Genomic DNA, 14,778 nt, shown 5'->3' with positions numbered 1-14,778 from the left:
TTATTTTTCAAAAAATTCTCCGAGTTTCTGAATTAGTCCCGACTTGTTTGAGGGCTCGAATAAGGGACAATATGTATGAGTTTGATTGGTTTTGACTTGAATATTATATGATATGAAATGCATTGAAATTATGTTTGTTTGATTGGTAATGCACCAAAACCCTATTCTGGTGATGGATATGGGTTAGGGGTGTTACAAGTAGAGCCACTTACCAACAACCGAAGGAAATAGAGAAATAAATTACAGATATGCAACGATCGACCAAAAAACAATAGAGGAAAGTAGCAATTGAAAAAGGAAAGAGCAAAAGGGAAAGAACACAAAATTTACATAAGTTTTCTTTTCTGGAAAAAGGGAAAAATTTTGAAAAAAAAGAATAAAATAATAAAAATTAACTCCCAAATCCCTCAAATTTCTCCCCACTAACCCATTAACAAACAACCTTATCAGAAACCCAACTCCACCAAAACTATAACATACAACCGAGCAAAAATTAACTACCACGCTCGCACAGGGTCTTGAAACAAGACCTCTAACACACCAACCCCTTTACCACTCGAACTAGCAGACTCATTCTGAAATGAATTAACAGTCAGTTTAGTATAAACCCACTCAACAAGGGTAAGGCTAGGATCAGAAAAATGAAAAAATTTGGCAAAGGTGAGACTTGAACCCAAGATCTCTCAGACAACCAGGAACACTTAACCACTGAAGCAGATACACACTTGTGATAGATATTTACAGAAATAGGAATTAATTTACCAGGACGTTACAACTCTACCCCCTAAAAGAAATTTTGACCTCGAAATTTACCTGATCAGAACATATGAGGATACTGTTGACGTATAAAGTCCTCAGGGTTCCACGTGGCTTCCTTAGTGCCGTGATTCTGCCACAGAACCTTTACTAAAGGAATGTAATTCCTCCTCAGAACCTTAATATCACGATCTAGAATCTGAACCGGTTCCTCCTTAAAAGTCAAATCCGGTCGAATCTCAATCTCCTCAACAGAAACAACATGAGATAGATCAGACTGGTACTGCCTCAACATCGAGACCTGAAACACATCATGGATATGGTCCAACTCTGAAGGTAGCTCCAACTGAGAAGCGACCGATCCCACTTGCTTCAGAATCCAATATGGCCCAATAAACCTAGGGCTTAACTTGCCCTTAAGAAAAGTGAAGTCACCCACATAGTACTTGATATCTCTCCTCTTCAAATCTGTATAAGACTTCTGTTTATCAGAAGCTGCCTTTTGATGTTCCAGAATCAATCTAACTTTATCCTCGGTCTCAAAAACCAACTCATGACCCAAAATCTGATGTTCACCCAACTCAGTCCAACATAGTGGAGTACGACAGTTACGACCATACAAAGCCTCGTAAGGTGACATCTAGATGCTAGACTGGAAAATGTTATTGTAGGTGAACTCAGTTAGCGGCAGAAAATTATCCCAACTACCTCAAAAATCAATTACACAACTCTGAAGCATATCCTTCAGTATCTGAAGCACCCTCTAAGATTGACCATTGACCTGAGGATGGAACACAGTACTAAAGTCCAATTTCAGACCCAGAGCCTCTTGTAATTTCTTCTAGAATTGAGAAGTAAAGCGAGGATCTCTATCAGATATCATCGAAGCAGGAACCCCATACAGTCTTACAATCTCAGATATATAGAGCTTTACTAACTTCTGTAGAGAGTAGTCCGTTCGAATCGGAATAAAATGAGCGGACTTGGTCAATCGATCCATGATGACCCAAACAGAATCCTTCTTAGTGGGTGTCAAGGGTGATGCAATCTAGACCCAAGAGCTATCAAGTGCTAACGACCCTTCTCTCTAGCTGTTCAAAGGACCTATTACTCGAGCTAGGGCTAAGAAGGTCAAAGATGCAATTTCAGCTTTGGTTGATCGGGTTTGGGGCGAATCCTTGGCTGGTCTTCTTGAAAGCTCATGGACCAGCAAGACGAGCAATCCGTGCACTCTACTTCAAGCTCACTCAGCTCAACTTTAGCTCAACGAGCTCATTCTTAGCTCATTTAGCTCATCTTAAGTTTATTTGAGTTTACATTTATTTTGCTAGAATAATTATTTAATTTGTCATTAGTTAAAGTAGTTAAGTAATTAATTAAGTTTAATTATGGTCAAATAATAATTGAGTGTTATTAAATATGTCTTAATTAGTTTAGTGTCTTAAATATGTCCTAAACTCATACAAATATTTAATTAGTTCACCAAATTTTATGTGCAGATTTTTACATTCATTTGCTGCCAAATTTAATGAGTTTGATGCATGATTAATTTGTTGATTTATTTTGGTGCAGGAATCTACCTTAGACGGCATGGGTGCATGCACCTTAGGTTCAATGCATTTGGGTGATGCATGCATGGTTCTCCAAATGAATGTTCAGCCGAATTTTTCATCTTCAAACATCTACATGCTGCTCATTTTTTAGCATTCACACCAAAGACTATTCAGCTGATAATGTTCACACCAAGTGACTCTCCATAACCGACTTTTCACACTTGTTTTGGCTGTTCAAGACCCTCTTTAATGTTCCTAACTGTTCAACCAACAAGTACCAATTTAAGGAGTCATTTAAAGGCCTGGCCGAATCTAGACATGGCCATTTGACTACCGGTGCATTCATCTCTACAAGATTCATTTGCTTAATTCTTATGTTGCCCATTGGAGCTCTCATTCAGCCAAATCTCCTTAGGGCATTAATTCTGGAATTTTCTTGATTTTTCTTAGCTTTTAAGTTTGTCTATTCGGCTAGCTTATGAAGAACTATAAATATTTGATTGTTCATTTGTAAAAGGACTTTTGCCAATTTTATAATATACTGAATATTTTTGTGAGAATTTTCTTCTCTCAATTTCGTCCAAAGACTCCGTTGGCTTATCTACTAGTTAGTGGCGTCAACCCTACTCTTTGCAAACTGAACTTATCACTTTCAACCAAAGTGTGGCTTTCTACTTATACCAAGGTTCCTATCTTTGATAGATAGTGGGTCGAGGTCCTTTTACACCGTTCATCATCCACCTTAAGAACATATAAGATTCGGGTCAGCACTTACCCTTAGTGTTGGTTCTTTCTTGTTTTTAAGCCTATCAATCTGTTTTTCATTCAAACCGAATTTACCTTTCTCAAACTAAATCTTTTCTTTTAGTAACCGAACCTTCGCACTTAAACAATTCCATTGCACATAATTTGAACCCAAGTGCCATTTCAAAGACTACTACATCTTTACTTGAAGCAATACGAACGAGACTTCTTTGTTAGACGATCGGGCAACAAAAGCGACTCAACTCAATCAAACGAGGTTGGTTCGCATCAAAGGGCAACCCACTAACGAAGTCTATCATAGAGAGAACCCCTTGACAAACCATCGATAATAACCCGCAAGACCCAGAAAACTGTGGATATTAGATACGTTCTTAGGCTGTTTCCAATCAAACATAGCCTCGGTCTTTCTCAGATCAACTCGAATCCCCTCAGTAGAAACTACGAGCCCCAAAAAAGTCACCTTACGCAACCAGAACTTGCACTTGCTCAACTTAGCGTAGAGCTATTTCATACGGAGTATCTGAAGCACTACTCTAACATGTTCATCATGCTCATCCAAAATATTGTCGATGAAAACCATAACAAACTGATCCAGATATGGCTGAAAGACTCGATTCATCAGATCCATTAATGCAGCTGGATCATTCGTCAGACCAAAAGGCATAACTAGGAACTCGTAATGTCCATAACGAGTCCTAAATGCAGTCTTATTAACATTAGCTTCCTTAACTCTAAGCTGATGGTACCTAGAACAGAGATCTATTTTCGAGAACACTGAATCCCCTGGGAACTAATCAAACAGATCGTTGATCCTCAGAAGTGGGTACTTATTGTTCACCGTTAGTTTATTCAGTTGCCAATAATCAATACACATCATCATGATCCCATTCCTTTTCTTAACAAACAAAACTAGTCCCCCTACAGAGACACACTAGGACAGATGAAACGACGATCCAGAAGCTCTTGAAGTTGAGCCTTAAGCTTTGTAAGCTCCTTCGATGCCATATGGTATGGAGCAATAAACACCAGAGCTATACCCGGTAGAAGCTCAATGCCGAACTCAACTTCTCGATTCAGAGGTAAACCCGATAACTCCTTAGGAATGACTTTCAAAAAATCCCTCACTTTTCTGATATCCCTGATAGAAGAGTCCCAAGAAATAGAAATACTAACGTAGGCCAAATACACCTCACACCCTTTTTGAACCAGTTTCTTAGCCACAAGAGCGGAGATCACATTGAACATATAATCTCGACGCTTACCGATCGCAACCACCTCCTTATCATCCTCAGTCCTCAGAACGACCCTCTTAGTCGCGCAATCCAAATCGAATCGATGCTCAACCAACCAATCCATATACAGAATCAAATCAAACTCCCCAAATGGTAACTCCATCAAATTTTCCAGAAATACAACCCATTGCACCTCTAATGGAACATCCGTATAAAGTTTACTCACCCTAACAGACTGCCCCAACGAACTCAGTACTGTAACGCCCTAGAATTTGGGCCTAGAATTATTGGGACTTGATCAAGGGAACGGTTAGGAAACTGTGCACAAAAATATGTCTGCTTTAGTGCTTAAGGGTCCTTAGAGGAGTTGGAAAAGTCCTAGGTTCAAACCTGAGATTCAGCAAAAATTTTGGTTTTAAGTGGATAAAACCGTGGATGCTTGGATGTAGGCCTTTGAAATTATTGTGTTAAAAAAATGTCATAAGGAAGCTTGTGGTCTAGTGGTTGTGGCGTCATTCAGGTTATAAGGGAGCCTGGGTTCAAGTCTTGGCTCTTGCAATTTATTTTGTTCTTTTAAAGGAACCTAGACTTTGGCCTTTAAACCTTTTTATTAATTCAAGATAAAATTTGTCACAAAAGAGCTTGTGGCAAGGAGACAAGTGGCGTGTTGAGCTATTGAGGGGGGCTTGGGTTCGAATCCCATTTCAAGCAAAAAGGATATTTATTTTGCTAGTATGTGGCGACAGGAGTTTGAGGTGGTTTTGAACTTTGTAAGGTGAAGTTTGAATTGGTCTTGGATGGAATTTTGGAGCAAATCAATGAGGAGATTGGGGAGAAAATTAAGGAAATTTGAAAATGGGAGGTTGGTAGGGTGTTATGGCCGATTGGGACTCTAAGGCTTAGTGAAATTCGGGTAAGGGGAAAGGAATGAAGCATTTTCGGCACAAGGCAATTCTTTGTTTGGTTTTGAGAGGGTTGAAAGGAAGGTACCGAATGTTCTTTGAGATTTTTCTACCATTAAGGGTTCCTTTCGGGTTTGCGTTTTAGCTAGTGAAGTGATCAAAATGGAATGGAGCATTTTTGGCACAAGGCAATTTTTTGTTCGGTTTTGAGAGGGTTGAAAGGAAGGTGCCGAATGTTCTTTGAGATTTTTCTACCATTCGGGGTTCCTTTCGGGTTTGCGTTTTAGCTAGTGAAGTGATCAAAATTTCCACTACTTCTCCTCCTTCCATTTTATGAATAGGTAACTTTTTTTTTGGTCTCATTTTTCTTTCTCTGCTGAACACCATATTCTATTTTCTCTACTCTCCTAACAGTGCCTCATACACTTCTCTTCTCACTTCTCTCCATTCTTTTATTTTCTTTCAAAGCCGAACCTACTCACCATATTCTTTTTCTCTGCTTCCCACTTTCCCCATCCCAATCGATTTCTTCAAGGCTCTTTTGTGTACTTTCAGCTACCATCCTTTCTCTATTGTGCTTGGCCGAATATACCTAAGCTTTTTTAACCAATTTCATCATCATCAATTTAGGGTGTTAAAATCTCGAGAAGAGAAAAGGGGATTCTCTAGTGTGTGGAGGCGTTCCAAATATTCCCTTCACCAACCGTTTGATCGTTGGGGTAAGTTGGTTGGTAGGCCGTTTTGGTGTTGGATTTTTCTTAAATCATATTCGAGCAACCATGTCCGTTTGATAAAAATCACTGCTTGAGCAGATAATCATCAAGAACCTGGAATCGTGCCTTGGCCAAGAATCTTAGAAAAGTAGGCCATATTTCTTATAATCGTGGTAAGTGATGATTGTTTAAGTGTGGTTTAAGTACTTGAAAATATTGGTTATTGAAGGGTTGATCGAATATTCAAATCAAAGCAGGTTGGTGCTAAGAGGTGTTTCGCTAGCTTTCGTGAAAAGGTGTGTACTTGAACACCATAAATCATTATTGTCGTAAAGCCGAAAGAGTGTGTGTAATCACACTATCTCTTCTGTGAATCGACAAATGCCAAAAAGCTAAAAACACGGCGATTGAGGCCACATGGGCGTGCGAACGCTCTTCTGGTGAACCGAGGCCACGAAACATGACGTTAGTCTGTAGAGGCTACCGCGAGTGCTCTTGTGGTCATGGGCTATTTGGGCCTCGTTGGGATGAAATGGGCTGTGTGGGCCTAGTGGGCTTGTGGGCCACACGGTAAAATGTGTGTGATGTGGTAAGTGTTTTGGACTGTGACGTTTGCATAGCTGGGGCCGTTATGGGCCTCGATGGGTCAAAATGGGCCGCGTGGTCCCAATAGGCTTGTGGGCCCACACGGGTAAAATCCTCAGTAAGTGATCATTGGTAGGCTGGTTTATGAGGCTTGCGATGCCGTATGTGAATCTGGACTAAATGGGCCACCCGTGCGTGTGGCCTCATTTGGGCCCAATAGCGGGTTTTGGACCTATATACACTGTTTTGGTCGTGTAGGTTATCTGAGTCGCTCGAAGCAATGATAGACCTTTTACGAGGTCGTAATAAGTATCGAGACCCCAATATTTGTAAAATTATCGAAATACCCTCGATGGGTATAATGACCGAAATACCCTCGATGGGTAAAATTACCAAAATACACTCGATGGATAAAATGACTGAAATACCCTCGATGGGTAAAATGACCGAAATACCCTCGATGGGTAAATTTATTGAAATACCCTTAATGGGTAAAATGATCGAAATACCCTCGTAGGGTAAAATGATTGAAATACCCTAGTAGGGTAAAATGATCGTAATGCCCTTGTAAGGTAAAATGACCATAATACCTTCATAGGGTTAAATGACTGAAATACCCCTATAAGGTAAAATGATCGTAATGCCCATTGAGGGTAAATGACTATTTTGCCCCTCGAGTGTAAATGACTGATTTGTCTATGATTTAAATGATTGATTTGTCTGTGATTGGTATGATTGATTTGTCTGTGATTTGTATGATTGATTCTGAGCATGACATTCTGCATACACGACATACTGCATGGGGTTGGGATACTGTTATGGAGGAAGTACTGTACTGGTGGCTTGGCCACATATACTATTACGGGCAGCTTTGCTGCGATACTGTTGTTGGCAGCTTTGCTGCGATACTACTGATGGCTTTGTGCCGATCATATTACCGTTGCTGATGGCTGTGTGCCGGTCATATCACTGCTACTGATGGCTTTGTGCCAATCATATTACTGTACTTATGGCTTGTAGCCATTTTGTTTATAGCTTATAGCTATCCTGTTTACGGTTCTTAGCCATTCTGGTTACTGACAGCTTTACTGCAATACTGATTAGTGCCGCAACTGGTGTTGATATTGGTGTGTTGGCTGGGTGGGTCAATTTTATCCCCACACGGTGTGTTGGTTGGTACTGGTAGTGTGTTGGCTGGATTGGGATGGGTTGCATGATCGCATTGTTGTATTTCTATTACTGATTCTGTCACTGCATTGGGCTTAGGCCCACATGTAATCTGTTTCTAATTCTGATACTATAATGGGCTATGGCCCACACTACACATTTACTGTTTTGGGCTAAAGCCACATTATTCTATTACTGAAAAGGGATCAGGCCCAGACTGTTACTGCTTATATTATTGACTGAATGATAGGGCATCATACACTGAGTTATTGTAAACTCACCCTGTTTTTAACCTTTCAGGTACTCTCCAGCATTAGACGGGTTGGAGCTGCGAGGGACTCAGAGAGGGCCACACAACGACAGTTGTTTTATTCTGTTTTGCTAATTTACTTAAGCAATTTGATTTTAATTCGGGTTGTCATAAGGCCTCTATAATTTTTGGATTTTAAATTTGGGATTTGATGTGATTGTGATTTATATCTGCTAGATGTAAGACACGATTTTCCAAAATAATATCTTTTTTCTAAGACTACATTTTCGTACCTCAATTTTTAAATATCACGTTTTCGTAAATCATTTGCTTTAACTTAAGCTTTCGCAACAATAAGGTTTTAAAGTTGATAACTTTTTAATAAACCTCGATTGAAAATAAACAAACACAAACTAGGGTTTTATACAAGTTTTAAATGGCAAGAACTTTGAAATTTGAAGAAGGGTTTTTAATAAAAACATAGTTTTCGAAAAATACTACAATGTGACACACCAAATTCGGGCCTAACTTTTAGGCCGGGTTTGGGGTGTTACATGTAGTGGTATCAGAGCCAGGTTGTAAAACTCGACTGTGGAATGGGTTTCAAATTTTTGGATATTAAAAGGTTGTTTTTGAATATACGAAATGTTTTAAGATACTTCTTCTGAAAAGTGTGGTGCACCGAGTCTCCAGCGCTGAATCTGTAAGTTTTCTGAATACTTTTGTCTGTTTAGAAAGTGAAAAGTGGTAAGTTAGGAAGTACTATGACTACTTTAGAAATTAGACTATACCACTCTAGATAGAGCAAACTGAAACTATAGGGGACTGGAACTGTAGTGAAAATTTGATCTGCATAAAACTGTTAGTGCTGATTAAATGCGAATAGACAATGTGCACAATAGATATGCGTGAACATGGTTCAAGAGGCTATAGTAATGTTTTGAATTAGAGTACGCGGCGGAAGCGTAGTGGTGAAGTCTGTGTGGTGCGACTATCTTGTTGAAAATTTTGAGGACGAAATTTCTTTAAGGGGGTAGAATTGTAATGCCCTTGAATTTGGGCCTAAAAGTATTGGGCCTTAAGCAAGGGATCAGTTAGAAAATGTGCACAAAAGTATGTCTGCTTTAGTGGTTAAGGGTCCTCAGAGGAGTTGGAAAAGTCCTAGGTTCAAACCTAGGCTTTAGAAAAAATTATGGTTTTAAGTGGATTAAACCCTGGATGCTTGGATGTAGGCCTTTGAAATTATTGTGTTAAAAAACTATCATAAGGAAGCTTGTGGTCTAGTGGTTGTGGCGTCATTAATGTTATAAGGGAGCCTAGGTTCAAGTCTTGGCTCTTGCAATTTATTTTGTTCTTTTAGAGGAACCTAGACTTTGGCCTTTAGACCTTTTTATTAATTCAAGATAAAATTTGTCAGAAAAAAGCTTGTGGTAAAGAGGCAAGTGGCGTGTTGAGCTATTGAGGGGGGCTTGGGTTCGAATCCTATTGTAAGGAAAAGGGATATTTATTTTGCTAGTATGAGGCGGCAGAAGTTTGAGGTGGTTTCGAACTCTGTAAGGTTAAGTTTTAATTGGTCTTAGATGTAATTGTGGAGCAAATCAAGGAGGAGATTGGGGAGAAAATCAAGGAAATTTGAAAGTTGGAGGTTGGTAGGGTGATATGGCCAATTGGGACTCTAAGGCTTAGTGAAATTCGGGTAAGGGGAAGGAATTGAGCATTTTCGGCACAAGGTAATTCTTTTATTAGTTTTGAGAGGGTTGAAAGGAAGGTGCCGAATGTTATTTGAGATTTTTCTACCATTCAGGGTTCCTTTTGGGTTTGCGTTTTAGCTAGTGAAGTGATCAAAATTTCCACTACTTCTCCCCTTTCCTTCATTTTTTGAATAGGTAACTTTCTTTTTGGTCTAATTTTTCTTTATCTGCCGAACACAATATTCTATTTTCTCTACTCTCCTAACAGTGCTGCATGCAATTCTCTTCTCTCTTTCCCTCCATTCTTTTATTTTCTTTCAAAGCTGAACCTACTTACCATCTTCTTCTTCTCTGCTTCCCACTCTCCCAATCCCAACCGATTTCTTCAAGGCTCTTTTGTGTACTTTTAGTTACCATCCTTTCTCTATTGTGCTTGGACGAATATACCTAAGCTTTTCTAATCAATTTCATCATCATCAATTTCAGATGTTAAAATCTCGAGAAGAGGAAAGGGGATTCTCTAGTGTGTGGAGGCGTTCCAAATCTTCCCTTCACCAACCGTTTGATCGTTAGGGTAAGTTGGTTGGTAGGCTGAATATGCTGTGATTTTGTTGTTGGATTTTTCTTAAATCATATTGTCTATATTATAAAAATCGCTGCTTGAGCAGATAATCATCAAGAACCTAGAATTGTGCCTTGGCCAAGAATCTTAGAAGAGTAGGCCATATTTCTTATAATCGTGGTAGGTGATGATTGTTTAAGTGTGGTTTAAGTACTTGAAAATATTGGTTATTGAAGGGCTGACTGGATATTCAAATCAAAGTAGGTTGGTGCCAAGAGGTGTTTCGCTAGCTTTCGTGAAAAGGTGTGTATCTGAACACCGTAAATCATTACTGTCGTAAAGCCGAAAGAGTTTGTGTAATCACACTGTCTCTTCTGTGAATCAACAAAAGCTGAAAAGCTGAAAACACATCGATTATGGTGACATGGGTGTGCGAACACTTATGTGGTGAACAGAGCCCACGAAACATGGCGTTAGTCTGTAGAGGCCACCACGAGCGCTCTCGTGGTCATGGGCTATTTGGGCCTCGTTGGGTCGAAATGGGCTATGAGGACCCAGTTGGCCTGTGGGCCACACGGTAAAATTTGTGTGATGTGGTAAGTGTTGTTGGACTGTGACGTTTGCATAGCTGGGGCTGTTATGGGCCTCGATGGGTTGAAAAGGCCATGTGGGCCTAATGGGCTTGTGGGCCCACACGGGTAAAATCCTTGTTAAGTGATCATTTGTAGGTTGGTTTATGAGGCTCGCGATGCCGTATGTCAATCTGGACTAAATGGGCCACACGAGCGTGTGGGCCTACTTGGGCTTGGGCCCAATAGCAAATTTTGGGCCCATATACATTGTTCTGGCCGTGTAGGTTATTTGAGTCGCTCGAAGTGACGATAGACCTTTTAGGAGGTCATAATAAGTACTGAGACCCCAATATTTGTAAAAATACCGAAATACCCTCGATGGGTAAAATAACCAAAATACCCTTGTAGGGTAAATAGACCGATATACCATCGTAATGCCCCTGTAAGGTAAAATGACTGTAATACCTCTGTAGGGTAAAATAACTGAAAAACTGTCATAGGGTAAAATGACCGTAACGCCCCTATAGGGTAAAATAATCGTAATACCCCCATAGGGTTAAATGACTAAAATACTCCTATATGGTAAAATGACCGTAATGCCTCTAGAGGGTAAATGACTATTTTTCCCCTCGAATGTAAATGACTGATTTGTCTGTGATTGGTACAACTAATTTGTCTGTGCTTTGTATGACTGATTCTGAGCATGGCATTCTACATACACGACATATTGCATGGGGTTGGGATACTGTTATGGAGGAAGTATCGATCTTGGTGGCTCGCCACAATCATCATTCTCGGTGGCTTGGCCACATATGCTATTATGGGCAGCTTTGCTGCGATACTGTTGCTGGCAGCTTTGCTGCGATGCTACTGATGGCTTTGTGCTGATCATATTACCGTTATTGATGGCTTTGTGCCGATCATATTACCGTTACTGATGGCTGTGTACCGGTCATATCACTACTACTGATGGCTTTGTGCCAATCATATTACTGTACTTGTGGTTTGTAGCCATTCTGTTTATAGCTTATAGCTATCCTGTTTACGGCTCTTAGCCATTTTGGTTACTGGCAGTTTTGTTGCGATACTGATTAGTGCCGCAACTGGTGCTAATATTGGTGTGTTGGCTAGGTGGGTCAATTTTATCCCCACATGGTGTGTTGGTTGGTACGAGTGGGGTGTTGGCTGGATTGGGATGGGTTGCATGATTGCATTGTTGCATTTCTATTACTGATTCTGACACTGTATTGGGCTTAGACCCACATGTAATTTGTTTCTGATTCTGATACTGTAATGGGCTAAGGCCCACATTGCACATTTACTGTTTTGGGCTAAAGCCACATTGTTCTGTTTCTGAAAAGGGCTCGTGACCGCATCATTCTCGCTATATTATTGATGAATGATAGGGATCACACTGCGAGTTTTGGAAAATCACCCCGTTTTTAACCTTTCAGGTAATCCCCATCGTTAGATGGTTCGGAGCTGCGAGAGACTCGAAGAGGCCACACAACAACACTTGTTTTATTCTGTTTTGCTCATTTATTTAAGTAATTTGATTTTTATTCGGGTTGTAATAAGACCTCTATAATTTCTGGATTTTAAATTTGGGATTTGATGTGATTGTGATTTATATATATTAGATGTAGAACACGATTTTCGAAAATAATAACTGTTTTCTAACACTACGTTTCTGCACCTCAATTTTTAAATATCATGTTTTTGTAAATCATTTTCTTTAACTTAAGCTTTCGCAACAATAAGGTTTTGAAGGTGATAACTTTTTAATAAACCTCGATTGGAAATAAAAAAACGCAAATTGAGGTTTTATACAAGTTTTAAATGGCAAAAAGTTTGAAATTTCAAGAAGGGTTTTTAATGAAAACATGGTTTTCGAAAAATACTTCAATGTGACACACCAGATTCGGGCCTAACTTCTAGGCCGGGTTTGGGGTGTTACAAGTACAATAATCTCACTAGAAGTGCTCTCAACAGAAATCCTCAGGTTTTCAGAAACAATACTACCTACATAGGAGTATGTAGAACCTATGTCTATAAAAGCAGTATAGGGTACATCAAAAATAGAGAATGTACCCATGATAACATCAGGAGTGTCTCTATCCTCTCGACGTTGAGTAGCATAAAATATTGCAGGCTGTCTTGCCTCAGTCTGACTAGTACCTCTTCCTAGTGCTCTCTGTCCACAGCCTATACCATTACCACCCCTAGCTGATCCACGACCCGTAGGTGGCTGTTACACTGCCCTCTAAGGTTATACAGAACCCTGTCCTGAAGCTTGCATCTGATCAGCCCATTCTAATACGGTGCTCCAAAGATCCACACCTCAAACAAGCCCCTAACCTCCTCCAACATTCGCCCGGATGAGGCCTACCACAGTCACTACATGGCTGAATCCCAGTAGGAGCAACAAGAACCCCACTCTAACAGGCCCATTAGGTCTTGCCCATTTCTGAGGCCTCTGAACTGAACTAGAGGGCTCTGAATCCCATTTATTCTTGCCTCTCTCACGGTCCCTATTCTGGCGCTCCACACGTTTAACCTCTTCAGCGATCTTCACCTTATCAACCAGAACTGCGAACTCTCGCTCCCTTTGTGGAGCAATCAGAACCTTCAAACTATCCCTCAGACCGTTCTCAAAGCAAACACATTTCTCGTACTCAGATGCCACCATGCCTTGAGCATAGCGACCCAACCTCAGAAACTCGACCTCATACTCGGCCACATATCTATCACCTTGCGTGAGATTCATGAACTCATACCTACGAGTATCCACATAGCTTGCCCCCACATTCTTTCCTTGAAAGGCAGTCTTGAAGAAGTCCCAGTTCAAACAATCAGACTGAGTACCCTCCTCTACTGATAACCACCACTGATATGCCACGTCGCGAAGCAAAGAGATTGTGCCCTTAAGTTTCTGCTCTGGCGTACAGTCTATATCGTTCATAATCCTCTCGATGGCCTCTAACTAATAATTGGCCACAGTAGGGGCGAGTCTAGTGACACCCCTAAACAACTCAGTACCATTGGACCGAAGTCATTCAGTTACCGACCCACGGCCCCCAGATCCAGAATAGGGTCCAGTGACCCTTTCTAGTACCCTCAACATGGCTTGAGACAATTCGTCATCCCCAGCCGAATGGCTTTGAGACCCAGTCTTAATAGTAGGCAAAACTGGTGTCTCACTCGTATCTAAATTTGACATACTGCCCAGAGAGGAAGACTCAGCTCGAGCCCTCTACGGCCTTTACCATGGCCACGAATACCACGTCCGTGAGTTCTATGAACGCTCATTATGAATTTAAGATTTTTATCTACATTATAAAATTTTATGCATCAGTTCCAGTATTTATTAGCAGATATTTTATGCATAAATTATCAGAAGTTCAGAGATATTTTCAGAGGTTTCAGTCACTAACTATTTTAGTACAGTTTCAAAAAGTATTAACTACGGTATTTTCAGAGTTTTCTACCTAAGTTCAAAAATACTTACAAGACCGGCGCCGGAGACTTGGTGTACCACATACTTTCTCAAATTATCCAAATTATTTGAAAATTAGTTCTTTTTGAAATAAAATTTTTAGAACCCAAAATTTCACAGCCCGAGTTTTGCAACCTAACTCTGATACCACTAAATGTAACACCCCAAACCCGACCTAGACGTTATGGCTGAATCAGAGAGTGTAACAGGGAAGGGTTTCAAAAACAGTTTTACTTCGATAAAACTTGTGCAGTTGTTCGATAAATCATCCAAGTTCATAAAACCCATATTTATTTTTATAGCTATTGTTGGAAATGTTATTGAATTGTTTCATTTCCAAAACTCAAATTACAGCGAAAGTTAAATAAAATTGATACATTTTGGAAATCTGATTTGTACTTTTAGGAAAACCTTTATTTCCGTAAAACCGTCATTTTCATAAAAAATTTTGTCGAAGCATGTAAATTATCAAACAAACAAAACCAAAATCAATAGTTAAAAACCATACACTCCAAAGAGTCCCAAAAATTACAA

At 40.0% G+C, this 14,778-nt stretch overlaps 1 protein-coding gene across 1 annotated transcript; it reads right to left on the bottom strand.

The window, feature by feature from the left end:
- Positions 1-3,992: 3,992 nt before the first annotated feature.
- LOC105775438 (uncharacterized) lies at positions 3,993-13,710 on the bottom strand. Its single transcript, XM_012597955.2, has 3 exons — positions 13,107-13,710; positions 12,723-12,953; positions 3,993-4,501 (listed from the first exon to the last, which is right to left on the bottom strand). The coding sequence occupies exons 1-3, from the start codon at positions 13,708-13,710 to the stop codon at positions 3,993-3,995; spliced, it is 1,344 nt and encodes a 447-aa protein (XP_012453409.2).
- Positions 13,711-14,778: the final 1,068 nt, after the last annotated feature.

This window comes from Gossypium raimondii, chromosome 10 (assembly GCF_025698545.1).
Source record: "Gossypium raimondii isolate GPD5lz chromosome 10, ASM2569854v1, whole genome shotgun sequence".
In the NCBI taxonomy this organism is placed as follows: Eukaryota; Viridiplantae; Streptophyta; class Magnoliopsida; order Malvales; family Malvaceae; genus Gossypium; species Gossypium raimondii.
The sequence above is the reverse complement of the archived record's forward strand: the minus strand, read 5'-3'. Positions and strand labels throughout refer to the sequence as shown.

Coding starts and splice junctions, on each gene's coding strand:
- LOC105775438 (XM_012597955.2), bottom strand. CDS start 13,710: ATGAACGATATAGACTGTACGCCAGAGCAGAAACTTAAGGGCACAATC. Junction 12,954..13,106: donor CCGGGCGAATGTTGGAGGAG/GTTAGGGGCTTG, acceptor GTAATGGTATAG/GCTGTGGACAGAGAGCACTA. Junction 4,502..12,722: donor TTCTGTTGAGAGCACTTCTA/GTGAGATTATTG, acceptor ATGTTCCATTAG/AGGTGCAATGGGTTGTATTT.